We start from the raw sequence: 25,097 nt of genomic DNA, 5'->3' as shown, positions 1-25,097 counted from the left end.
ACTGTACCTGTTGGCTTGCTGGGCCATCTCAGAGCCAGCTACATGGGCAGTGTATTTGGAGTTACGTACAGCCAATCTGGCAAAGCATGCAAAATTTTAATTCCTTCCTGATTGGACCTTTGTGAACCAATTTTATGGCAAGCCAGTGGTTTTGTGATTTCCCATTAAAGTTTGATTTATTTATTAGTGCAGTGAAGTTACTGTGAAATTCCCCCAGTTGCCGCAGTCCAGTGCCTGTTCAGCTCAATGCATCTAACCAGTATGTCTCTCAGAATGTGGGGAGGAACCCACGCAGACATGGGGAGAACATGCAAACTCCACACAAACAGTGACCTAAGCCAGGAATCAAACCCAGGTCCCTGGTGCTGTGAAGCAGCAGCGCTAACCAGTGCGCTAGCGTGCCGCTCCGTTAGTGATAGTAATTTTAGTTTTTCTTTAACTTTTAATTCCAGATTTGCTTCATTTAAATTCTCAAGCTGCCACAGTAGGATTTGAACTCAGATTACTGGATTATGCGTTTATTGCTGACTTTGCCTTTGCAGAACTCAAAACGGCCTTTGCTGTTTGGCACTGCTGTCTTTTTAAAATGCGGGCAGCTGGCTGTTGATCTGTAACCATCCCAACCTCATAAATCAGGTCATTGTGACATTGTAAATTTTGCAAAAAAAACTGTTCTTTTAAATGCCAGCAATTCTGGTGCCTCTGTGGGGAAAAAAATTGCAGGAAGCCCAGAGCAGTGATAACTAGACACTAAATGTTTCCATTCCTAAATCAGAGGGACAGTGAGGAAAAATTAAGGGCCATCGTGGAGCCAATAGGGCAAGCAGGGCAAAGGCGATTACATTTCAATCTGTCGATTTTCCTTCTGCCTGTGTTCCTGTTAAGTAACAGTTCGGTGGGTGCTGCCTCACAGCACCAGGCACTCGAGTTGAATTCCCACTTTGTGTGAAGTTTGTACATTTTTTTTTCTCCACGTCTGTCTAGGTTTCCTCCAGGCGCTCCGGTTTCCTCCCACAGTCTGGGAGATTTTTTCATAGAATCCCTACAGTACAGAAAGAGGCCATTTGGCCCATCGAGTCTGCACCGACCACAATACCACCCAGGCCAACCTGCATATCCTTACATATTTAGCCACTAATTCCTCTAACCTAATGCACCTCATGACGCTAACAGCGATTTTTAGCATAGCCTATCAACCTAACCCGCACATCTTCGGACTGTGGGAGGAAACCAGAGCACCCAGAGGAAACCCACACAGACACGAGGAGAATGTGCAAACTCCACACAGACAGCGACCCGAGCCGGGAATCGAACCCAGGTCCCCGGAGCTGTGAAGCAGCAGTGCTACCGTGCTCCCCGTATGAGATGTGCTGGTTCGGTTTGGCCATGCTAAATCCTCCCCCAGCATCAGGGGAATTAGCAGGATAAATGTGGGAATAGAGGCTGGGTGGGATTGTTGTTGGTGCAGATTCAATGGGCTGAATGGCCTCTTTCTGCAGTAGAGGGGTACTATAATCAGTATATCTGCACTGAAGGTGTTCCATAATAACTTTACACGAACGTTGAATTTTCCAATGTTGCTATTCCTCCTTCGCAATTTTAGTCAAAATGTTTCACGATGGCACACTTCCTTTCTTTCAATTATCTCTTCCAATTGTCCAGCTCGTGATTTAGCTCAAATACAAATGGCAAAAATTCTTTTGATTGTAAAAATTTGGAACAAAAACGCGGAAATATTTAGTGCCTCTCAGTTCCTCAAAGGTCCTCATCTCCCACCTCTTTATAATTCCCATCTCAATCCCACTCTGACCTCATGTACTGTTCCAATGAAGCTCAATGCAAGTTTGAGGCACAGCTTCTTGTCTTTTTTTCATTCCTTCATGGGCCTGTTTGACAACAATGTTTATTGCCCGTTCCTAATTGCTCTTGAATTGAGTCTCTTGCTGGGCTATTTCAGAGGGCAGTTAAGGGTCACCCACATTGCTGTGGCTCTGGAGTCACCTGTCGACCAGACCAGGTAAGGATGGCAGATTTCCTTTCCCTAAAGGACATTAGTGAACCAGATGGGTTTCTATGCCAAACTTTGAATTCCAGATTTTTATTGAATTCAAATTTCACCGTCTTGCCATGGTGGGATTCGAATCTGGCTCCCCAGAGCATTACACTGGATTATTAGTCCAGTGACAATACCACTACCGTATCTGTGCTTCCTTTCAACTAGGCATTTTGCACTTCTGACAACCTTAGACCGGAAGCTCTTGCTGGTTCTGTTGAGGACGGCTGTATTGGAAGTGCAGAAAGTTCTGACCGGTGCCCGGGGTGGAAATTCCAACACAGTTGGCAAAGTGGTCCACACCTCGAGTGACCAAAGTTTCACCAGTCGTAACCCGGACACAGAGAAGCCTTGGGAAAGGACCAACAGCAGGAGCCTGGGAGATGGGTAGGTCATGTGATTATCACTCCTGAAATGTATCCAGCCAGAGTCAGCAACCCTATTAAGGCACCAAATTATGGAAGATAACAGTTATAGACGCAGAGGGCAGAAGGGAATCGCAGCGGTTGGGACAGGACGACGCAAACGTCTGTCGACTTCAGGTGGGATTTTCCAGTCTTGAGGCGTGCGCAGCTGGAAAATCCTGCCCAGTCAGTTTTGGTTCAATGAAATCTCTGCCTCGTTTTCCAAAAAAAAAACCAGAACCAGCACTTCGTTTGTCACAAGGTCCCAGCCCGAGTTTTCTATTGCACTCTAACTCTACTGTGCCACACACAATGCTGAGGCCAATCTCCATTTAAAAGCCTTGTTTATTTCCATTGGCTCGTTGGGTTCGAACGATAGGTGTTTTGAGCCAGAAACTGGATTGTATACTAGTGAATGTGCCTCAAATGTGGTTGATTTGTTTTGCACCCAGAGCCACAAGCAGGAATGTATATGATCTTTTAATGAGAATTGTGGTTCACTCAAACCTGTTAGTTGCCTCGGTGCTGGTTAGGAACTCACCGATGGGCATGCTCCGACTCCAGTTTGTGACTCGCGGACATCCAGGTGGTCGTGGGTTAGTTTACAGGACGTAAGGGAGGAAATACGAGTGTAGTGGTAATATCACTGGGCTTGTAATCCAGAGGCTAATGTCCTGAGGATAAGGGTTCAAATCCCACCATGGGAGCTGATAGAATTTCAATTCAACTAATAAATCAGGGATTTAAAGCTAGCTTCAGTAATAGTAACCATAAAACCATTGTTGATTACTCATCTGGTTCACTTTTGGGAAGAAACTATTCACAAGTGACTCCAGATCCACAACAATGTGGTTGATTCTTAACTGCTATCTGAAATAACGTGGCAAGTCATTCAGTTCAAGGGCAATCAGGGATGGGCAGCAAATGCTGACCTTCCAGTGATGCCCACATCCTCAGGAAAATAATTAAATAAATTGGCCCAGTAACTTAGAACAGTTGAGGAGTTTAGAAGTTCTCAGTGACAGAAACTCTCAGTTTAGGAGTTCTCAGTTTAGAACGGAGTTGAGGAGGAACTTCTTCACTCAAAGGGTGGTGAATCTCTGGAATTCTCTGCCCGTTGAAGTGGTGGAGGCTGCGTCGCTAAATAAATTTAAGACACGGGTAGATAGGTTTTTGGTTGGCAAGGGAATTAAGGGTTATGGGGAGAGAGCGGGAAAGTGGAACTGAGCCACTTCAGATCAGCCACGATCTTATTGAATGGCGGGGCAAGCTTGAAGGGCTAGATGGCCTACTCTTATGTTCTTAACTCCTGTCAAAATCAGTGCCTCTCCTGCTAACCCCTGTTGGCCCCTCACTCATCCTCGCTCAGCTCTGGAAAATCAGTCAAATTTATATATATATACGTATATATGTTTGTGTAGGCTCCAATTTCCTTCCACAGTGGTTAGCACTGCTGCTTCCCAGCGCCAGAGACCCAGGTTCAATTCCCAGCTTGGATCACTGTCTATGTAAAGTTTGCACGTTCTCCCCATGTCTGCGTGGGTTTCCTCCAGGTGCTCCGGTTTCCTCCCACAGTCCAAAAACGTGCAGGTTAGGTGGATTGGCCATGCCAAATTGCCTCTTAGCGTCGAGGGGCTTGCTAGGGTAAATGCATGATAGGGCCTGGGAACGATTGTGATTGGTGCAGACTTGATGGACCAAATGGCCTCCTTCTGCACTGTAGGATCCTATGATGATTATTTAGGGTGAGGTGGAGGAACTTAAAGTTTATTTATTCGTCACAAGTAGGCTTACGTTAACACTGCAATGAAGTGACTGTGAAAATCCTCCAGTTGCCACACTCTGGCATCTATTCAGGTGCAGTGATGGAGAATTTAGCATAGCCAATGCACCTAACCAGCATGTCTTTCAGACTGGGAGGAAACCCACGCAGACACAGGGACAGACAGTGACCCAAGCCAGAATTGAACCCGGGTCTCTGGCACTGTGAGGCAGCGGTGCTAATCACTGTGGGAGAAAAGTGAAGCGCACACAAGTATATACATAAATTTGACTCAAAATTATACATTGCTAATAAGAGGAAATTCCTGAGCCTGGTGCCTTGGCGGCTACTCATGAGGGAGCCATTAAAAACTGGGGTATGCAAGAGGCTGGCATTTAAGAAATGCAGAAATCTCTGAGGGTTGTTCCCCTGAGGACTCGGAGTCAGTGTAGATCAACAAAATAATGCAAAAAGATAAGTGAATTAGCTCTTCAAGTAAAGTTTGATAGCTCATTCGCCTGTAAGAATGGAATCTCCAAAATGTCTGAACATGTCCTTCTTGCAGTGGCCATTTTAAATCACTTGTTCAACAACATTAGCCTCAGCTCAGGTCTCAGGGTTGGAGACGGTGTTAGTACGTTACTCCCATCTCTGACCACCAGATGGCACAGTAAGAAGTCTGACAACACCAGGTTGAAGTCCAACCGATTTATTTGATAGGAAACTCACAAGCTTTCGGGGTTCATCCCTTCGTCAGGTGAATGGAGAGTACTGGCCTCAGACAGAGCATATAACAGCACAGACGGTTTACAGATTACAGATTAGAATGTGAGTCTTTACAATTAGCCTGCTATTCAAGTCTTAAAGATGCTGACAATGTGAGTGGAAAGAGTATTATGCACGGGTTAAAGAGATGTGTATTTTAAATATACTTATGCTTATTGCAGATCCTCAGTATGCTTGTGCTTAAACATATACTCATGTATAAGTATATACTTTGCACCACTACACTCCTGAGACTAGGTTATATGATTTATATATTTATTAATCAAATCGTGAATGACATAATTTAAACATTTCAGTAAAGGACGAGCTGCAGATTCATCCTGTTGGAGCAAGCGATGATGTTCTCTCTACTTGATCTAAATAGATCCACTTGTGCGGTTATTCTGAAGTTACTTATGGGCGGCACGGTGGTTAACACTGCTGCCTCACAGTGCCAGGGACCCGGGTTCAATTCCTGGCTTGGGTGACTGTGTGGAGTTTTCACGTTCTCCCCGTGTCTGCGTGGGTTTCCTCTGGGAGCTCTGGTTTCCTCCCACAGTCTGAAAGATGTGTGGGTTCGGTCGAAACATTGCCTGTTAGTCTCAGGGGACATTAGGAGGGTAGATAGGTGGGGTTACAGGGGTAGAGTCCAGGTGGGATTGTTGTTGGTGAAGGTTTGATGGGCCGAATGGCTTCCTTCTGAACAGTAAGAATTCTATGAAATGCGCCCTTGAGTTGTTCATTTTCACATCACTGAAAATGTTATTGGACTGATGAGGGTCACCAACTCTGATTAAATGTATTGTTGTGAAGTTGAATTTGTAAAGATGTAAAAGATGTGGTCAGCAGGAGGTCTGGGGTGAACCGCAGTTAAGGTGGGTGACCCTGGACGAAGTTCAAAGGTTGCTGGGTGCTGAGGCAGTCTTGCTGTCACACTGTGTCAAAGTAAATGAAAAGTAATCATAAAACAAAAACCGTCTCTCCAGCCCTCACCCGTAACCTCTTCACTGCCCCACACAGTCACAATGCCCCATCCATGCCAACCTATGTCAACCCATGCCCCAACTCACTACCATGCCCTCTCTCATCCCCATGCCAACTCATGCCCCTTTACCCACTCCCAATGGCACCTCATATCCTTTATGCCAACTTAATACCAACATGTCCACAGCTCTTTGCCCTTACCCCTTCCATGCCAACTCACCTAATGTCCTTTGACACTTCCACGTCAGCTCTGACACTGCCTGGACAGTTCTTTGACAGTTCATGCATAAAAAGTGCATAACCATGTTTAATTCTAACAATCCCAAAGGATGCCTTACATTTCCCAAAGGTATGCCAGGATCCTATCATAAGGTATCATACTTTTCCAAACAGATATCCCAGCTATCTGCACACTCTGGGATTCACAGTTAAAAAAGTGGATGTCAATGGAGGCAGCTGATGATTTCACAGCACGGTGGCATAATGGTTAGCACTACTGCCTCACAGCGCCAGGGACCCCGGTTCAATTCCCAGCTTGGGTCACCATCTCAGCAGAGTCGGCACATTCTCCCCATGTCTGCGCGGATTTCCTCTGGGAGCTCCGGTTTCCTCCCACAGTCTGAGGGACATGCTGGTTTGGTGCATTGGGCATGCTCAATTCTCCCTCGGCGTACCCGAACAGGAGTGTGGCAACGAGGGGACTGTCACAGTCACTTCATTGCAGTGTGAATGTAAGCCTACTTGTGACACTAATAGATAAACTCACCTGGGAGGGCACGTGGACAGCTGAATGGGTAAGTTGGGGAAGAGGATGGTAAATAGAATTTAATCAAATTAGGATTTAATGCTGCAACTTTATGACACCCTTGTCAGACCCCACTTGAAGTACTGTGCGCAGTTCTGGTCGCCTCACTGCAGGAAGGATGTGGAAGCGATTGAAAGGGTGCAGAGGATATTTATAAGGATGATGCCTGGATTGGGATGCAAGCCTTACGAGGATAGGTTGAGGGAGCGAGGTCCCTTCTCCCTGGAGAGACGAAGGTTGACAGGCGACCTGATAGAGGTTTATAAAACGTTGAGAGGAATAGGTACGGTGGATTCTCAGAGGCTATTTCCCAGGGCTGAAATGGTCACGACGAGAGGACACAGGTTTAAGGTGCTGGGAAGCAAGTACAGAGATGTCAGGGGTAAGTTTTTTCACTGAGGGTGGTGAGTGCGTGGAATCGGCTGCCATCGGTGGTGGTACAGGCGAACTCGCTGGGGTCTTTTAGGAGACTTCTGGATGAGTATATGGGATTTAATGGGATTGGGAGTTACGGATAGTTCTGTGGCCTGGGAGGTATGGATATGATTGGTGCTACTTGTGGGCCAAAGGGCCTGTTTGTGCTGTAGTGTTCTGTGTACTATGTTCAAACCAAATCTTGAAAGAATTTGAGTTAAACACTGCAGCCTTCTCATTTTCAACGTCTGAGCAGCGAGAAGATGATAATAAATAAATCAGCCCCAGTGGCATCAACTTTCATGGTTAGTCTGGCCTCTTTGATGCGTGCCAGCACCGTAAGTGGAGACAGTCAGAGCTGGGATTTGAAGCCATGTGGAATTTCAATTCTATTTATCTCTGTCTCTTTCTCATCTTCTTTGCTAGTGAGTAGGCCACTTCTGTCCAAAGTGCCAAACCCTTTACCGAGCTGCTGGCACGTTTCCTCTCCCACAACAGATAAATGTCCTGACACCTCTATCGCTTTGTGTAATACTTGAAATGTTCTGCAGTCAAAAAAAAACACCTAATGTGAAAATAGAAGCAAGGTTCTAACCCAGATACTAACATCCACTTTCTTGTTATCTTAATCTTTGTACAGAACTCAGTTTTCTCCTGCAATGGTTTTGCAAATCATAGGCCAGAATCATAAAATCCCCACATTGCAGAAGGAGGCTACTCGGCCCATCGAGTCTGCACTGACCACAATCCCACCCAGGCCCCATTCCCGTAACCCCACATGTTAACCCCTGCTAACCTCCTGACACTAGGGTCAATTGAACCTGGGACCCTGGCGCTGTGAGGCAGCAGTGCTAACCACTGTGCCTAGATGTCGCCGGGGAGGGACTGGTCCCCCCGGTTAGATCACCAGCTAACACACCACCTACACAATTATCCAGTTGATGAATTCACTTCCCAGAGAACTGACAATGACAATGAGTTTGCAATTGAACATAGAAAATAGGATCAGGAGGAGGCCATTCAGCCCTCGCAGCCTGCTCCACTGTTCATTATGATCATGTCTGATCATCCAACTCAAGAATCCGTTCCCACTTTCCTCCCATATCCTTTGATCCCTTTAGCCCCAAGAGGCATATTTAACTCCTCCTTCAGAACATAGAATGTTTTAGCCTCAACTACATCCTGTGGTAGTGAATTCCACACATTCACCGCCCTCTGGGTGAAGAAATTTCTCCTCACCTCAGTTCTAAATGCTTTGCCTCTCATCCTAAGATTGTGACTCCGGGGTTCTGGACTCCCCCGTCATCGGAAAGGCAATGGCCGAGTGGTATTAGCGCGAGGCAATTAATCCAGAAACTCAGCTAGTGTTCTGGGGACCCGGGTTCAAATCGCGCCACAACAGATGGTGGAATTTGAATTCAATAAAAAAAAATCTGGAATTAAGAATCGACTGATGAGCATGAAACCATTGTCGAGTGTCAGGAAAAACTCATCTGGTTCACTTCTGTCCTTTACGGAAGGAAATCTGCCGTCTTCACCTGATCTGGCCGATATGTGACTCCAGAGTCACAGCAACGTGGTTGATTCTCAACTGGCTTTTGAAATGCAAGCCATTCAGTTCAAGGGCAACTAGGGATGGGCAACAAATGCTGGCCCAGCCAGTGACATCCACGCTCCGCAAATGCATCTGCCCATCTACTTGTGTTAGAATTTTATAGGATTCCATTGAGAGCTCCCCCCACCCCTCATTCTTCTAAACTCCAATGAATACAATCCTAACTGTCCCAGTCTCTCCTGAAACCCCAGCTGTGCTATGCCAGTTTCCCATTCTTGGGGATCCTATGTGCATCTCATGAGAATTCATTAAAAGCTCAGCACACTGGAATCTTGTTCCGTTCCCCCCCCTCCCCTCCCCCCCCGTCACTCCGCCATCTACCATTCCCAGCTCCCCTGGCCTCTCAGTTTGATAGCCCATCGGAATGCTCTGTTTCATGGCCAGAGGTGAGGCCCACTTCTTCCTGGATGTTCAGCTCAGTTACTGCCTGACCATCACTGAGAGATAGCAGCTGTCTGCCACATGCACTTTGCCAAGACTGGGCACAGGGGAGTGGGATGGTGAGACTGAGCCAGGACTGTAGAGGGGGAGGCAGGGACGGGGGGGGGGGGGGGGGGAGGGTCAAGGAACCGTGAGGAAGAGCGATTGTCTCTCTGAGTGCTGTTTAAATATGACGCCGGGACATTGGAACCTATGCAGTGAGGGTGGGGGGGCAGGCCACTTTCAGCTACAGTGTTAATGAGGGAAGCGGAGTAGGTTTGCGCACATTCAGCAACCACCACCTCCCCCTCCCCCCTGACCTTTACTCCAGCTGAGTCCTTGGATTGGAAGTTCCTCCCCATAGTTTCATTAAGATCCTACCGCTTGGCATATTGTAACAATTGCCGGAATTCTCTGACCTCATCCGCGGCTGGGATTCTCCAATCCTGCCGAGGTGCATGAATTTTCGGCTGAGCGCCAAGTAATCCGTTCTCGCTGGCAGCAGGAGGGAGAGGCTGGAAAATTTCAGCTAATGTCCTTAAAGGACAGTTAGATCCGTAATGAAAAGTCGATTACTGAGGAGATGTAAATAGAAATGTAGTCATTGGATTTCTCTTATGCAGTTTATGTGACAATGAATCACTCAAGTGTCACTAGCCAGAGTAAATGTAGAATTCAATACAAAGCAATGCTGGAGGCCAAGTGATCATCGAATCCTGCAGTGTGGAAAAGACCATTCAGCCCACTGAGTCTGCGCCGACTGACAGATTATTGTAACCTGGCCCTCTTCCTGTCCTATCCCCACACATTTCCCATAGCTAATCCCCCTAACTACATATCTTGGAGCACAAAGGGGCAATTTAGCATGGCCAATCGACCTAATCTGGAGTGTGGGAGGAAACCGGAGCACCCAGAGGAAACCCACGCAGACACGGGGAGGCTGCGCAAACTCCACACAGACAGTGACCCGAGGCCAGAGCTGAACCCGGGTCCCCGGCTCTGTGAGAAAGCCTTGCGAACCGCTGTGCTACCACGCACCACATATCATTCGGTCCCCATTTTCAGGTTATAAACTTCGTTTTTTTTACAAATATTTTTATAATTCATTCCTCCAGCTGTATTTCGAATGGAAAGTGCTCATGTGAATTTCCTGCATTCCGAGGCAGCTGTAGAGGGTTCCATGGAACGACTCGAAGTTAATGAGGGGATTTCTCCCTTGGGTCTTTGACTGATGTTTATTGTGATAGTGTGGCCCTTTTCAGGGGCAATCCTTCACTGGCCACATGACTGTGCTGGAGCCAATGGAGCACAAGTTTCTAAATCTGGGCCAATCAGGAGTGAGAGCGAGCAGTCCCAGGGCTGGAGGGTTACAGTTGGAGTTGTTAGGAATGAACCTGTAATGTTGGGTACGTAGTTCTTGTTACTAATGAAGTTAATCATTTGCTACATTGAGTCACTGTGATCGAGTTAATACATTTATCTTTAAACCAACATCAGGAAAACAAGATTATAAGGTCATTACTGTCTTTGGGACCAAGCTGTGCGAATTAACTATTGTATGTTCTGACATGACAATAATGATTATATTTTGGCACTGTGGAACATCCCGAGGCGCTATGTAGATGTATATCTTTCTGTGATGATAAACTCCTATTCGATGAGCGGGCAGTGGTTCGCACTGCTGCCTCTCAGCGCCAGGGACTCGATTCCTGGCCTCGGTGACTGTGCACATTCTCCCCATGTCTGCGTGGGTTTCCTCCGGTTGCTCCCACAGTCCAGAGATGTGCAGTTTAGGTCGATTTACCGTGCTAAAACTTGTCCCAGAGGCTGGGATTTTCTGGCCATGCTCACTCCAAGGCCGGAAAATCTCGCCTGAGGTCAACAGACCTTTGCCACGTGGTCTGTGGCGGGCGAGACGGGAAAGTTCTTCCCTTAGTGTCCAAAGATGGGCAGGCAAGGTGGATTAGCCAGGCGAAATTGCCCCGAGATGTGTAGGTTAGAACGATTAGTGGGGTAAATGCACGGAGTTACGGGGATGGAGTGGATAAGTTGCTCAGTCGGAGAGGCAGTGCAGACTGGACGGGTCGAATGGCCTCCTTCTGTACTGCAGGGATTCTATGATTCTATTTGTGGTCCTGCTGCAATTTTGTTCCGAAGCCTTGGCATTTTTATTAATTTGCTTCTTTTGGGGGTGGGGTGGGGTGGGCACGGATTGTGCAGGTTAGTGGGCACTGTGTCACTCAACTCTTCAGAATAACTTCAAATCTTAACAAGGCAATCACAGAACGTCAGGACAATTATAACACAAAATCAGTCACAGGGAAATGCGGGTGAGATCAGTAACTTCACCCATCTTTGTTCATCCCTTGAAATAAAATTTATATTACTTCCATCACAGCAGTCTCTTAAACGTTTCAAGATTTTCACTCCACCAGCCCCACTTACTAATCTCTCGGTGCACACAGGGCTTCCTGGAAACAGCCTTCCGTTTGCAGTTTGAATGCGTGCCTCTGGGAAGGTTGCTTCACATGGATCTTTTAGGAGCTGTCATCCTACAGGTATCTCGAAAGGCCAACTCTCTTCAAGGGTAAGCATTTCATATTTCACGTAACATTTCCTTATGATTCAGTGCTGGGAGCCAGCCTCCTGCTTCCAAAGATGTGCAGGTGAGGTGGATTGGCCATGCTAAATTGCCCCTTAGTGTCCAAAGGTGTGCAGGTTAGGTTTAAAGTTCATTTATTAGAGTCACAAGTAAGGCTTATATTAACACTGCAAGGAAGTTACTATGAAAATCCCTGAGTCACCACACTCCAGCACCTGTTTGGGTACACTGAAGGAGAATTTAGCGTGGCCAATACACCTAATCACATTTTTCAGACTCTGGGAGTAAACTGGAGCACCCGGAGGAAACCCACGCAGACACAGGGAGAACATGCAAACTCCGCACAGACAGTGACCCAAGCTGAGGATCGAACGCGGGTTGCTGGTGCTGTGAGGCAGCAGCGCAAACCACTATACCATTGTGCCACCCAAGGTTAGATAGAGTGCATATGCTGAATTTCCCCTCAGTGTCCAAAAATGTGCAGATTAGGTGCATTGGCCAGTAAATACACTGGTTGATTGGGCTAGGGCAGAGGGGTGGAGCTGTGTGAGACTGCACAGATTCAGTGGGCTGGATGCACTGTGAGGATATTATGGTTCCATGGGTTTTTGTCCAGGACACCTTCATACTGTGAAGGATTGACATTTGTCTATATTTCTCCCCTGTTGGAAATGGAGCAGTGGCGCAGGGGACCAATTCAAACTGAAAGGGGAATGGGAGGGAGGAAGGGAGGAAGGAAGGAAGGAGGGAGGGGAGGGGGGAAGGAAAGGAAGGAAGGAGGGAGGGGGAGGAGAGGGGAGGAGGGGGAGGGGGAGGAGGGGGAGGGGGAGGAGGGGGAGGGGGAGGGGGAGGAGGGGGAGGGGGAGGGGGGGGAAGGGAGGGGAGGGGGAGGAGGGGAGGGGAGGGGGAGGAGGGGAGGGGGAGGGGGAGGAGGAGGAAGGGAGGGGAGGGGGAGGAGGGGAGGGGGAGGGGGAGGGGGAGGAGGAGGAAGGGGGGGGAGGAGGAGGAAGGGGGAGGAGGGGAGGGGGAGGGGGAGGAGGAGGAAGGGAGGGGAGGAGGAGGAAGGGAGGGGGGGAGGAGGGGAGGGGGAGGGGGAGGAAGGGAGGGGGGGAGGAGGGAGGGGAGGGGGAGGGGGAGGAGGAAGGGAGGGGAGGGGGAGGGAGGGGAGGGGAGGGAGGGGAGGGGGGGAGGAGGGAGGGGAGGGGAAGGGAGGGGGGGGAGGAGGGAGGGGAGGGGGGGAGGAGGGAGGGGAGGGGAGGGGGGGAGGAGGGAGGGGAGGGGAGGGGGGGAGGAGGGAGGGGAGGGGAGGGGGGGAGGAGGGAGGGGAGGGGAGGGGGGGAGGAGGGAGGGGAGGGGAGGGAGGGAGGGGAGGGGAGGGGGGAGGAGGGAGGGGAGGGGAGGGGGGGAGGAGGGAGGGGAGGGGAGGGGGGGAGGAGGGAGGGGAGAGGAGGGAGGGGAGGGGGAGGAGGAGGAGGAAGGAAGGGAGGGGGAGGAGGAGGAGGGAGGGGAGGGGGAGGAGGAGGAGGAGGAAGGGAAGGGAGGGGGAGGAGGAGGAGGAAGGGAAGGGAGGGGGAGGAGGAGGAGAGGGGGAGGAGAGGGGGAGGGGGGGGGGAGGAGGAGGAGGAGAGGGGGAGGAGAGGGGGAGGGGGGGGGAGGGGGAGGAGGAGAGGGGGAGGGGGGGAGAGGAGGGAGGGAGAGGGGGGGAGGAGGGAGAGAGAGGAGAGAGAGGGAGGGGGAGAGAGAGGGAGAGAGAGGGAGGGGAGAGAGAGGGAGAGAGAGGGAGGGGGAGAGAGAGGGAGAGAGGGAGAGAGAGGGAGAGGGAGAGAGGGAGAGAGAGGGAGAGAGAGGGAGGGAGAGAGAGAGAGGGGGGAGGAGGGAGGGAGAGAGAGGGGGGGAGGAGGGAGGGAGGGAGAGGAGGGGGAGGAGGGAGGGAGAGGAGGGGGAGGAGGGAGGGAGAGGAGGGGGAGGAGGGAGGGAGAGGAGGGGGAGGAGGGAGGGAGAGGGGGAGGAGGGAGGGAGAGGGGGAGGAGGGAGGGGAGGGGAGGAAGGGAAGGGAGGAGGAGGAGGAAGGGAGGAGGAGGGGAGGAGGGAGGGGGAGGGGGAGGAGGAAGGGGAGGGGGAGGGGGAGGGGGAGGAGGAAGGGGAGGGGGAGGGGGAGGGGGAGGGGGAGGAGGAAGGGGAGGAGGAAGGGAGGGGAGGGGGAGGAGGAAGGGGAGGAGGAGGAGGAGGGGGAGGAGGAAGGGAGGGAGAGGGGGAGGAGGAAGGGAGGGGAGGGGGAGGAGGAGGGGAGGAGGAAGGGAGGGGAGGGGGAGGAGGAGGGGGAGGAGGAAGGGAGGGGAGGGGGAGGAGGAGGGGGAGGAGGAGGAAGGGAGGAGGAGGGGAGGAGGAAGGGAGGGGAGGGGGAGGAAGGGAGGGGAGGGGGAGGAGGGAGGGGAGGGGAGGAGGAAGGGAGGGGAGGGGGAGGAGGGAGGGGAGGGGGGGAGGGGAGGAGGAAGGGAGGGGGAGGAGGAAGGGAGGGGAGGGGGGGAGGGGAGGAGGAAGGGAGGGGGAGGGGGGGAGGAGGAAGGGGGAGGAGGAAGGGAAGGGAGGGGAGGGGAAGGGAGGGGAGGGGGAGGAGGGAGGGGAGGGGGAGGAGGAAGGGAGGGGAGGGGGAGGAGGAAGGGGGAGGAGGGAAGGGAAGGGAGGGGAGGGGAAGGGAGGGGAGGGGGAGGAGGGAGGGGAGGGGGAGGAGGAAGGGAGGTGGAGGAGGAAGGGAGGGGAGGGGGAGGGGGAGGAAGAAGGGAGGGGAGGGGGAGGAGGAAGGGAGGGGAGGGGGAGGAGGAAGGGAGGGGAGGGGGAGGAGGAAGGGAGGGAGGGGGAGGAGGAAGGGAGGGGGGGAGGGGGGAGGGGGGGAGAGGAAGGGAGGGGGAGAGGGGGAGGAGGGGGAGAGGGGGAGGAGGAAGGGAGGGGAGGAGGAAGGGAGGGGAGGAGGAAGGGAGGGGGAGGAGGAAGGGAGGGGGGGAGGGGGAGGAGGAAGGGAGGGGGGGAGGGGGAGGAGGAAGGGAGGGGGGGAGGGGGAGGAGGAAGGGAGGGGGGGAGGGGGAGGAGGAAGGGAGGGGGGGAGGGGGAGGAGGAAGGGAGGGGGGGGAGGGGGAGGAGGAAGGGAGGGAGGGAGGGGGAGGAGGAAGGGAGGGAGGGAGGAGGGGGGGGAGGGAGGAGGAGGAGGGGGAGGAGGAAGGGAGGGGGGGAGGGGGAGGAGGAAGGGAGGGGGAGAGGGGGAGGAGGGGGAGAGGGGGAGGAGGAAGGTAGGAAGGGAGGGGGGAGGGGGAGAGGGGGAGGAGGGAAGGGAGGGGAGGAGGAAGGGAGGGGAGGAGGAAGGGAGGGGAGGAGGAAGGGAGGGGGAGGAGGAAGGGAGGGGGGGAGGGGGAGGAGGAAGGGAGGGGGGAGGGGGGAGGAGGAAGGGAGGGGGGGAGGGGGAGGAGGAAGGGAGGGAGGGAGGAGGGGGGGGGAGGGAGGAGGAGGAGGGGGAGGAGGAAGGGAGGGAGGGAGGAGGAGGGGGGGAGGGAGAGGAGGAAGGGAGGGGGGAGGAGGAAGGGAGGGGGGGAGGAGGAAGGGAGGGGGGGAGGAGGAAGGGAGGGGGGGAGGAGGAAGGGAGGGGGAGGAGGAGGGGGAGGAGGAAGGGGGAGGAGGAAGGGGGAGGAGGGGGGGAGGAGGAAGGGGGGAGGGGGGGGAGGAGGGAAGGGAGGGGAGGGGGAGGAGGAAGGGAGGGGAGGGGGAGGAGGAAGGGAGGGGAGGGGAGGAGGAAGGGAGGGGAGGGGGAGGAGGAAGGGAGGGGAGGGGGAGGGGGAGGAGGGAGGGAGGGGAGGGGGAGGAGGAAGGGAGGGGAGGGGGAGGGGGAGGACGAAGGGAGGGGAGGGGGAGGAGGGGGAGGACGAAGGGAGGGGAGGGGGAGGAGGGGAGGGGAGGGGAGGAGGGGGAGGAGGGGGGAGGGGGAGGGGGAGGAGGAAGGGAGGGGGAGGGGGAGGAGGAAGGGAGGGGGAGGGGGAGGAGGAAGGGAGGAGGAGGGGGAGGAGGGAGGGGGAGGAGGAAGGGGAGGAGGAGGGGAGGGGAGGGGGAGGGGGAGGAGGAAGGGGAGGAGGAAGGGAGGGGGAGGGGGAGGAGGAAGGGGAGGAGGAGGAGGAGGGGGAGGAGGAAGGGAGGGAGAGGGGGAGGAGGAAGGGAGGGGAGGGGGAGGAGGAGGGGGAGGAGGAGGGGAGGGGGAGGAGGAAGGGAGGAGGAGGGGGAGGAGGAGGGGGAGGAGGAAGGGAGGGGAGGGGGAGGAGGGAGGGGAGGGGGAGGAGGGAGGGGAGGGGGAGGAGGAAGGGAGGGGAGGGGGAGGAAGGGAGGGGAGGGGGAGGAGGGAGGGGAGGGGGAGGAGGAAGGGAGGGGAGGGGGAGGGGAGGAGGAGGAAGGGAGGGGAGGGGAGGAGGGAGGGGAGGGGGAGGAGGGAGGGAGGGGGAGGAGGGAGGGGAGGGGAGGAGGAAGGGAGGGGAGGGGAGGAAGGGAGGGGAGGGGGAGGAGGGAGGGGAGGGGGAGGAGGAAGGGAGGGGAGGGGGAGGAAGGGAGGGGAGGGGGAGGAGGGAGGGGAGGGGGAGGAGGAAGGGAGGGGAGGGGGAGGAGGGAGGGGAGGGGGAGGAGGAAGGGAGGGGAGGGGAGGAAGGGAGGGGAGGGGGGGAGGGGAGGAGGAAGGGAGGGGGAGGAGGAAGGGAGGGGGAGGAGGAGGGAGGGGAGGGGGGGAGGGGAGGAGGAAGGGAGGGGGAGGAGGAAGAGAGGGGAGGGAGGGGAGGGGGAGGAGGAGGGAGGGGGAGGAGGAAGGGAGGGGAGGGGGGAGGGGAGGAGGGGAGGGGAGGGGAGGAGGAAGGGAGGGGGAGGAGGAAGGGAGGGGAGGGGAGGGGGAGGAAGAAGGGAGGGGAGGGGGAGGAGGAGGGGAGGGGGAGGAGGAGGGGAGGGGGGGGAGGAGGGGAGGGGGAGGAGGAGAGGGGGAGGAGGAGAGGGGGAGGAAGGGAGGAGGAGGGGAGGAAGGGAGGAGGAGGGGAGGAAGGGAGGAGGAGGAGAGGAGGAGGAGGAGGGGAGGAGGAGGAGGAGGAGGGGAGGAGGAGGAGGGGAGGAGGAGGAGGAGGGGAGGAGGAGGGGGGGAGGGGGAGGGGGAAGGGAGGGGAGGGGGGAGGGGAGGGGGAAGGGAGGGGGAGGGGGAGGAGAGGGGGAGGGGGAAGGGAGGGGAGGGGGAAGGGAGGGGGGAGGGGAGGGGGAAGGGAGGGGGAGGGGGGGAGGAGGAAGGGAGGAGGAAGGGAGGAGGACGGCGGGAGGAGGAAGGGAGGGGAGGGGGAGGAGGAAAGGGAGGGGAAGGAGGAAGGGAAGGAGGGAGGGGAGGGGGAGGAGGGAGGGGAGGGGGAGGAGGAAGGGAGGTGGAGGAGGAGGAAGAAGGGAGGGGAGGGGGAGGAGGAAGGGAAGGGAGGGGAGGGGAAGGGAGGGGAGGGGAAGGGAGGGGAGGGGGAGGAGGGAGGGGAGGGGGAGGAGGAAGGGAGGGGAGGAGGAAGGGAGGGGAGGAGGAGAGGGAGGGGGAGGGGAGGGGAGGGGAGGGGGGGAGGGGAGGGGGAGGGGAAGGGGAGGAGGAAGGGAGGTGGAGGAGGAAGGGAGGGGAGGGGGAGGGGGAGGAAGAAGGGAGGGGAGGAGGAGGGGAGGGGGAGGAGGAGGGGAGGGGGAAGGGAGGGGAGGGGGAGGGTGAGGAGAGGGGGAGGGTGAGGAGAGGGGGAGGGGAGGAGAGGGGGAGGGGAGGGGGGAGGAGGGGAGGGGGAAGGGAGGGGGAGGGGAGGGGAAGGGAGGGGAGGGGGAAGGGAAGGGAGGGGAGGGGGAAGGGAGGGGAGGGGAGGGGGAAGGGAAGGGAGGGGAGGGGGAAGGGAGGGAGGGGAGGGGGAAGGGAAGGGAGGGGAGGGGGAAGGGAGGGGAGGGGGAAGGGAGGGGAGGGGAGGGGGAAGGGAGGGGGAGGAGAGAGGGAAGGGGAGAGGGGGAGGAGGAGGGGAGGGGGGGAGGAGGAGGGGAGGGGGAGGAGGAGGGAGGGGGGGGGAGGAGGAAGGGAGTGGGAGGAGAGAGGGAGGGGGAGAGGGGGAGGAGGAGGGGAGGGGGGGGAGGAGGAGCGGAGGGGGGAGGAGGAAGGGAGTGGGAGGAAGGGAAGGGAGGGGGAGGAGGAAGGGAGGGGGAGAGGGGGAGGAGGGGGAGAGGGGGAGGAGGGGGAGAGGGGGAGGAGGGGAGAGGGGGAGGAGGGGGCGAGGGGGAGGAGGGGGAGAGGGGGCGAGGGGGAGGAGGGGGAGAGGGGGGAGAGGGGGAGGAAGGGAGGGGGGAGAGGGGGAGGAGGGGAGAGGGGGGGGAGAGGGGGGAGAGGGGGGGGAGAGGGGGAGGAGGGAGAGGGGGGGAGGAGGAAGGGAGGGGGGAGAGGGGGGGAGGAGGAAGGGAGGGGGGAGAGGGGGGGAGGAGGAGGGGAGGGGGGAGAGGGGGGGAGGAGGAAGGGAGGGGGGAGAGGGGGGGAGGAGGAAGGGAGGGGGGGGAGGAGGAGGAGGAAGGGAAGGGGAGGAAGGGAAGGGGAGGGGGAGGAGGAAGGGAGGAGGAAGGGAGGGGAGGGAGGAGGAAGGGAGGGGGGCAGGGGGGGAGGAGGGAAGGGAGGTGGGGAGGAGGGAAGGGAGGGGGGGAGGGGGGGAGGGCGGGGGGGAGGAGGGAAGGGGGGGGAGGGCGGGGGGGAGGAGGGGAAGGAGGGGAGGGCAGGGCGGGGGGGAGGAGGGGAGGGAGGGGAGGACGAGGAGAGGAGGGAGGACGAGGAGGGGAATGGGGGAGGAAGGGGGAGGGGGAGAGGAAGGGTCACTTGTGAAGCCAACTGTCTGATCGCCTGTGCCATTGTGCCGTGGGTCCTCAGTCACAACAACTGCTGACAGCCGAAATATTCCTTTCTCAACACTGCCTTTGCCAGTATCTGCAGCTTTGCTCTGTGTCAGTGACCACCCTGTAACATTCCCTGCACGTCTCACAGTGCTGAATCCTGAAGTGGTTTCTAGAAATGTCAAAAGAACCCATGTGGAAAGAACATCAGAATATTCCTGCTGTCACCAAAGCAGAGTTTGTATTTAAAATGACTGGTGCCCACAATTATCCTGACTTTATCTTTCAGTGGTTGCAACTCTTGATGATAATTGCAGTTGACTGGGGTCTAATCATTGCCACTGACAAGCAGCAGTAATGACCCAACACTGTTACAAGTTTAAAGTTCATTTATTAGGGTCAGCTTACATTAACACTGCAATGAAGTTACTGTAACCATCTCTTTGTCGCCACACTCTGGTGCCTGTTCAGGTACAGCATGGCCAATGCACCTAACCAGCATGACTTTTGGACTGTAGGAGGAAAGCGGACACCCGGAAGAAACCCACGCAGATATGGAGACCATACAGACTCCACACGGACAGTGATCCAAACTAGGAATTGAACCCAGGTCTCTGGTACTATGAGGCAGCAACACTCACCACTATGCCATCAAGCGAGAAGTTGAAAGACTGGGTTGATAACCAAGGATCTATGGTGAAAGGTCATGGGATGTGATTTATTCTCTGCCAACGACCTGACCTGGTAAGTGAATTACAGTTTGTGTATCCCTGGGATATTAATTACTTTCCTAGACCTTCATGTGAATTACATTTCTGAGCTATTCATTGTCCCCCCCTATTCCTTCTGCACGGTCATTAAGGGAAATTACAAGAATTAGATATAAATAATAGTTTTCAACGTGATGAATGGACTGGTAGCTGTGGAACCGAAATCATTTCTTCTTACAGCCCCATCTGTTCTCAATCTTGTTGTCAGCTGTGAGTGAAACATGAAGAATATTTTATGGCTGCTATAGAATGACATGTAGTCCAAGTGACCTTGTATTGAAATGAGATGCAGATGGTGTCTCAGGCGGTGCTATGTTAAGCTGAACCAAGAGATTGTTGTGCATGCATTGAGCTAGAAAAGCTGCTTTCCCAGTTTGTGGATCTGTCGAAGCTCACAGCACAGAAGGAGGTTGTTTGTCTGTGCCAGCTCGTCCAGAGAGCTACCCAATTAGCCCCATTCCATTGCTCAATCTCCATTAGCCCTGCAATTTTCTTCTCAAATATTTAATTCTCTTGTGAATGTTGCTCTTGAGCTTGCTTTCTCTGCCCCTTTTCGATCATAATGACTCGCTGCAGAGAATTATACCCCACATCTCTCCTCTGCCAACTCCTTCATTTCTGTGTGTTGTGGTCACAGAGCTGGAGGGAACACTCTTTCCTTATTTACTCCTATTAAAACCTTTCATTTTAAGCAAACAAAGTGCCACCTCCTGCCGCACGGCTGGGAGGCCGGAGAATCTCACCCTCGATCTTTGCTAGGCTGGGGTGAGGCGCTAAGGACGGCACATGGAGTTAAAGCAAAAGTTAGTCATGATTGACATGAATAGTGAGGCAACCTCGAGAGACTAGCATAGTGGCCCAGAGGGTACGTGCAGCCCACTGAGGTTCTGAGTGCGGCCTACAAGACATTTTGTTGGAATTTATCCATGTGCTGGGTTGCCACATTCCGCTGGTTTCCGTCTGCGTAGTCTTTTTACTAGTGTGACTGAAATGATGTGCACGTACACTAAGGGCGAGTGAAGTGAGATGCTTGCTGATTGCTCACAACATTAACTGAGAGAGCCACACGCTCCCTCTGTGTCCAATCAAAGCGTAAATATTTGTTTTGTTTTTACAATGTGAAGTTAATGGCAGTTGCATAGATACAGAGATTAATGATTTAGCATTTTATATAACTCAATGTGAATTATTCAGCAACATTTAATCTTATTCATGGAGTCATAGTTAGCGAACCAGCCCGATTTCAGTCTTGTGGCTCACTGAGATGAAAGAGGGTTCCTCATGTGGCTCACTCACTCACTCACCTTCGTGCCCGTCCTTTGACTGAAAGATCTGGTCCTCATGTTTCTACGAACAAGTCACGGAGGTGTTACTCTTGACCTCGCCTCTGATTCCAGCTGGTAATGTTATGACTGGACTCTTTGCCCTTCGAAAATACCCAACATTCTCACTCCTGGCCATTCTTCAATGACCTCTATTCGGAAATACACCTGCATGGATATCAGGCGAAGACAAAACTAGGATTGGCAGTAATATTTTCATGATCTAATAGTCTGCCATTACTGGATGTCAGGACAGATAAGAATGCTTCCTAGCGGAATCGTCCCCTGATAGTATTTTCCGGAAGGGAGAGAAGGTCATCGAGAAAGTTTCTGGATTTCTATGTAACCAAACTCTCGATTCCTATCCCTAAATACAGTTTTTTAAAAATTTTGATTTACTATTGTCACATGTATTGGGGTACAGTGAAAAGTATTGTTTCTTGCATGCTATACAGACAAAGCATCTTGTTCATAGAGAAGGAAAGGATAGTACGGAATGTGGTGTTGCAGTCATAGCCAAGGTGTGGAGAAAGATTAACTTAAAACGAGATAGATCCATTCAAAAGTCTGATGGACAGCAGGGAAGAAGCTGTTCTTGAGTCGGTTGGTACGTGACCTCAGACCCTTGTATCTTCCCAATGGAAGAAGGTGGAAGAGAAAATGTTTGGGGCGCGTGGCTGCTTTGCCGGGGCAGTGGGAAGTGTAGACAGTCAATGGATGGGAGGCTGGTTTGCATAATAGATTGGGCGACGTCCATGGTCCTTTGTAGTTCCGTGTAGTCTTGGGCAGAGCAGGAGCCGTACCAAGCTGTGATACAACCAGAAAGAATGCTTTCGATGGTGCATCTGTAAAAACTGGTGAGAGCTGTAGCAGACGTGCCAAATTTCCTTAGTCTACTGACAAAGTAGAGGCATTAGTGGGCTTTCTTTACTATAGTATCGGCACGGGGGGGACCAGGACAGGTTGTCGTGAAGCATTTTGAAAGCTATCGTGGGAGAAAATGACAACTTCATCTGAACAGCTTTGACCAAATACAATTTTTATTTCGCCAATGTGAACATTTCAATTCAGTGTGGACAATGACTAGCATTTTATGACCAGCTGTATAAAATCCATTGAATGTAGCACCATTGTGATCCCCCATTGTACATTATACTGCCATTCCACCACATATATATGAACCAATGGCTCAAGTAACTGTACTCCTAGATACAGATAAGAATTTATTGTTTGTATAAAAAAATTTACTCTATTCTTAAAGTTACAAAGCCACTGCTCAGAGTGGATCAGGCAAACCTGAATCCATTCCTTGCTTGCTCAAAAAACCAAGTTCAAAATCCAACTGAATCCAATTCACGGTCCCCTCGAGAGAGACAAACAAGATCCAAGCTGACGAGATGAGGCACTGCGTCCCATCTTGGGCTTGATCTGAAGCTTGGTCTTAGCCAAAAGGCCAAGAAGTGACTGGTTTCAGGATGATGATCGCTATGTACAAATAATTTTTAATTCTGGATTTAAAAACTCCACCGTCGTGCCTACCACAGAATCGGAGCGGGCGAGGGTTCAACGACAGAAATCTCTGTTGACCTCAGGAGGGCGTTTCCAGTCTCGCTCAAGAGAGGCTGTAAAATCCCACCCTACAATTTCACTAAAAGGTCAAGCCCCATTCTGGACAGGCTGCTGGACCAGTCTGGTGTTTAAGTGCCTGGGTGATGAGGTCAGCCATCTTGCTGGGGGCACTGAGTTCAAAGCTGCAGTTAATAAGGAGCTTGGTTCACGTTACGTGAGTGACAGCCTCTTGCTATATGCTCCGAGTTAGCAAGGAAAGTCCACCCTGCTGTGTTACCCAGCAGCCTGATACATTAGGCTGCACAACACTGTCCAAGTGGGTGGCTTCTGAACATCCCTTTGAATGTGAACCTGAACCCCTATGGAAATGGAGTTGGACTTGGATCTAAAATAAACAAAAGTGAGCCTTTCGGAGAAACTTGCTTTGAATAAGCGCAAGTTGCTTTATACATTAAAAGACTACACTTGCTCACATCAACAACTCGATTTATTTAGTAAAACAATCGATGGCTCTTGCACACTTACGTACAAATTATTCTGATAATCGAAGTAAGTTTAGCAGCATATGAACCTGCTTTAATCTGATCTGGTAGTTAATATCACTGGAGTCATGTTAAACTTCAACCGTACAATGTAAGAAGAGCCAAATTCAATAATTATTGATTGGGTCAAGTGGGGAAAATTGACCATTGTCACTTGAAATGAACGGATCAATAGATCATAGAAATATATCATAGCAACTCTACAGTACAGAAAGAGGCCATTTGGCCCATCAAGTCTGTACCGACCACAATTCCACTCAGCCCCTACCTCAATATTCACACTCTAATCCCTCTAACATACGCATCTTAGGATACTAATTGGTAATTTTAGCACGGCCAATCAACCTAACACACACATCTTTGGACTGAGAGGGGAAACCGGAGCACCCGGAGGAAACCCACACAGACACGAGGAGAATGTGCAAACTCCACACAGACAGTGACCAAAGCCAGGAATCGAAGCGAGGTCCCTGGAGCTGTGAAGCAGCAGTGCTAACCACTGTGGTACCGTGCTGCCCAGGTTCGCAGGTAAATGTAAAAAGCTTAACAAAATCAATATATACTCTCAGTGACTGAAATTAAAGGAAAACAATTATAATTCTAACTAGATAAAACAAAGTATTAGACACGAGCTGAGGACGAAAATGCTTTTGTACAGAGTCTGAAAGAGTTTGAAGGCTACAGTATTATTCATCAACGTGCTACAATGCTGATCTGAGGGGCATCTGAACCTTGGATTAGTCACAGACCACTTGGTGAAAACTAATGGATCTGGAAAATCAAAGCCTCTCAGTTTTACTCCAGCATTTCATTTAAGTCGGGTATCATCCGTGACTCAGCAGGCCGCTAAGTTGAGCTTGACTCTATCTTAGAAGCCATTATGAACAGGATTTGTTAAATTCCGTAAGCCTTGAGCAGAAATTCAAGGTGAGGGTCCCGGCCTCTGAACAGTCTAAACACTTGCCTTGGATCAGTTCCGCCACCAAGACTCAGCACAGTGTCTCTGAACCTACAGGCAAGGATAAGATGGTCAAAGGTAACCGTGGATTCAGAAGATAACGAGAAATAAGCCTCACCACAATCCGGTTACGATCACTGCACATACTCCTGCATTAGATTCGATGGCCCATTCTATTAGGTTACATTATGGTGTTGCCCCTATTGTAAATGGTACCATCAACAATTCATGCAGACATCCATGTTTCCAACCTCTGTTCACGTGGGAAGTCCAAGCAAACTTGCCGACTTGAGGCCGACTGAAGACACTGCCCAGCACACCATAGCTGACCGCTAATGCAAAAACACTGCAGAGGCGAAGGGCCAAAAGGCCTGTTTCTGAGCTGTAATTTTCTGTGGTAGGTCAGTCATGCTACATGGAATCATAGAATAGAATCACAGAGACCTTACAGTGCAGTAAGAGGCCATTCAGTCCATCGAGCCTGCACCGCCAACAATCCCACCTTATCTCCATAACCTCTCATACTTAACCTGCTGATCCCCCTGAAACTAGGGTTGATTGAACATGGCCAATCAAACAAACCCGTACATCTTCAGACTTTATGTTGCAACTAGAACCGGCCTTAAATCAGCTGTTTTCATAGCCCCCACCCCCACCCACACCCACAGACAAGGTGACAGAGGCTGGTAACAATTGCATGCATTTTACTATCCTAGCCAAAACTAGGGGTCATATTTGAAGATGAGGGCAAAACCTTCTCGGGCTGAGGGGAGGAGAAATTTCTTTATCCAGAGGATGGTGAACATGTGGAATTCACTACCACACAAAGTAGTTGAGGCCAAAACATTGTCTGATTTCAAGAAGGAATTGGATATAGCTCCTGGAGCTAAAGGGATCTGGGGGGAGGGGGGATCGGGATCTTAAATTTGATGATCAGCCATGATCATAATGAATGGTGGAGCAGGCTTAAAGAACCAAATGGCCTACTCCTGCTTCGAGTTTCTATGTTTCCAATATCACTAAAACAGATGACTATATTGCTGTTTGTCAAAGGTCCTTGTGTACATCATAACATTGACTACATTTCAAAAGCACCTATTTAGCTATAAAGAGCTTTGGGATATCCTGAGGTTACAATAGACACAATGGAAATATTATTCCTTCTTTCTTTGTACTGTATTAATTTTATTCTTTATACTGTTGCTTCCAATTTGACACCAGCTCCAA

The 25,097-nt window shown here is 52.7% G+C and overlaps 1 protein-coding gene across 3 annotated transcripts in view; it reads right to left on the bottom strand.

Moving 5' to 3' along the window:
• Positions 1 to 21,819: 21,819 nt before the first annotated feature.
• Positions 21,820 to 25,097, bottom strand: part of LOC145354817 (uncharacterized) — a 30,891-nt gene continuing 27,613 nt past the window's right edge. For all 3 annotated transcript variants that reach the window (XM_080206318.1, XM_080206319.1, XM_080206320.1), the window contains one exon: positions 21,820 to 23,921. In XM_080206318.1, the coding sequence (XP_080062444.1) occupies positions 23,807 to 23,921 (115 nt within the window). In that variant the 3' untranslated portion in view covers positions 21,820 to 23,806. The remainder of the gene's footprint in view (positions 23,922 to 25,097) is intronic.

This window comes from Carcharhinus amblyrhynchos, chromosome 18, assembly GCF_965287045.1.
Source record: "Carcharhinus amblyrhynchos chromosome 18, sCarAmb.v2.hapA, whole genome shotgun sequence".
NCBI classification, from domain to species: domain Eukaryota; kingdom Metazoa; phylum Chordata; class Chondrichthyes; order Carcharhiniformes; family Carcharhinidae; genus Carcharhinus; species Carcharhinus amblyrhynchos.
Note: the sequence above shows the minus strand (reverse complement) of the source record. Positions and strands in the feature narration are given on the sequence as shown.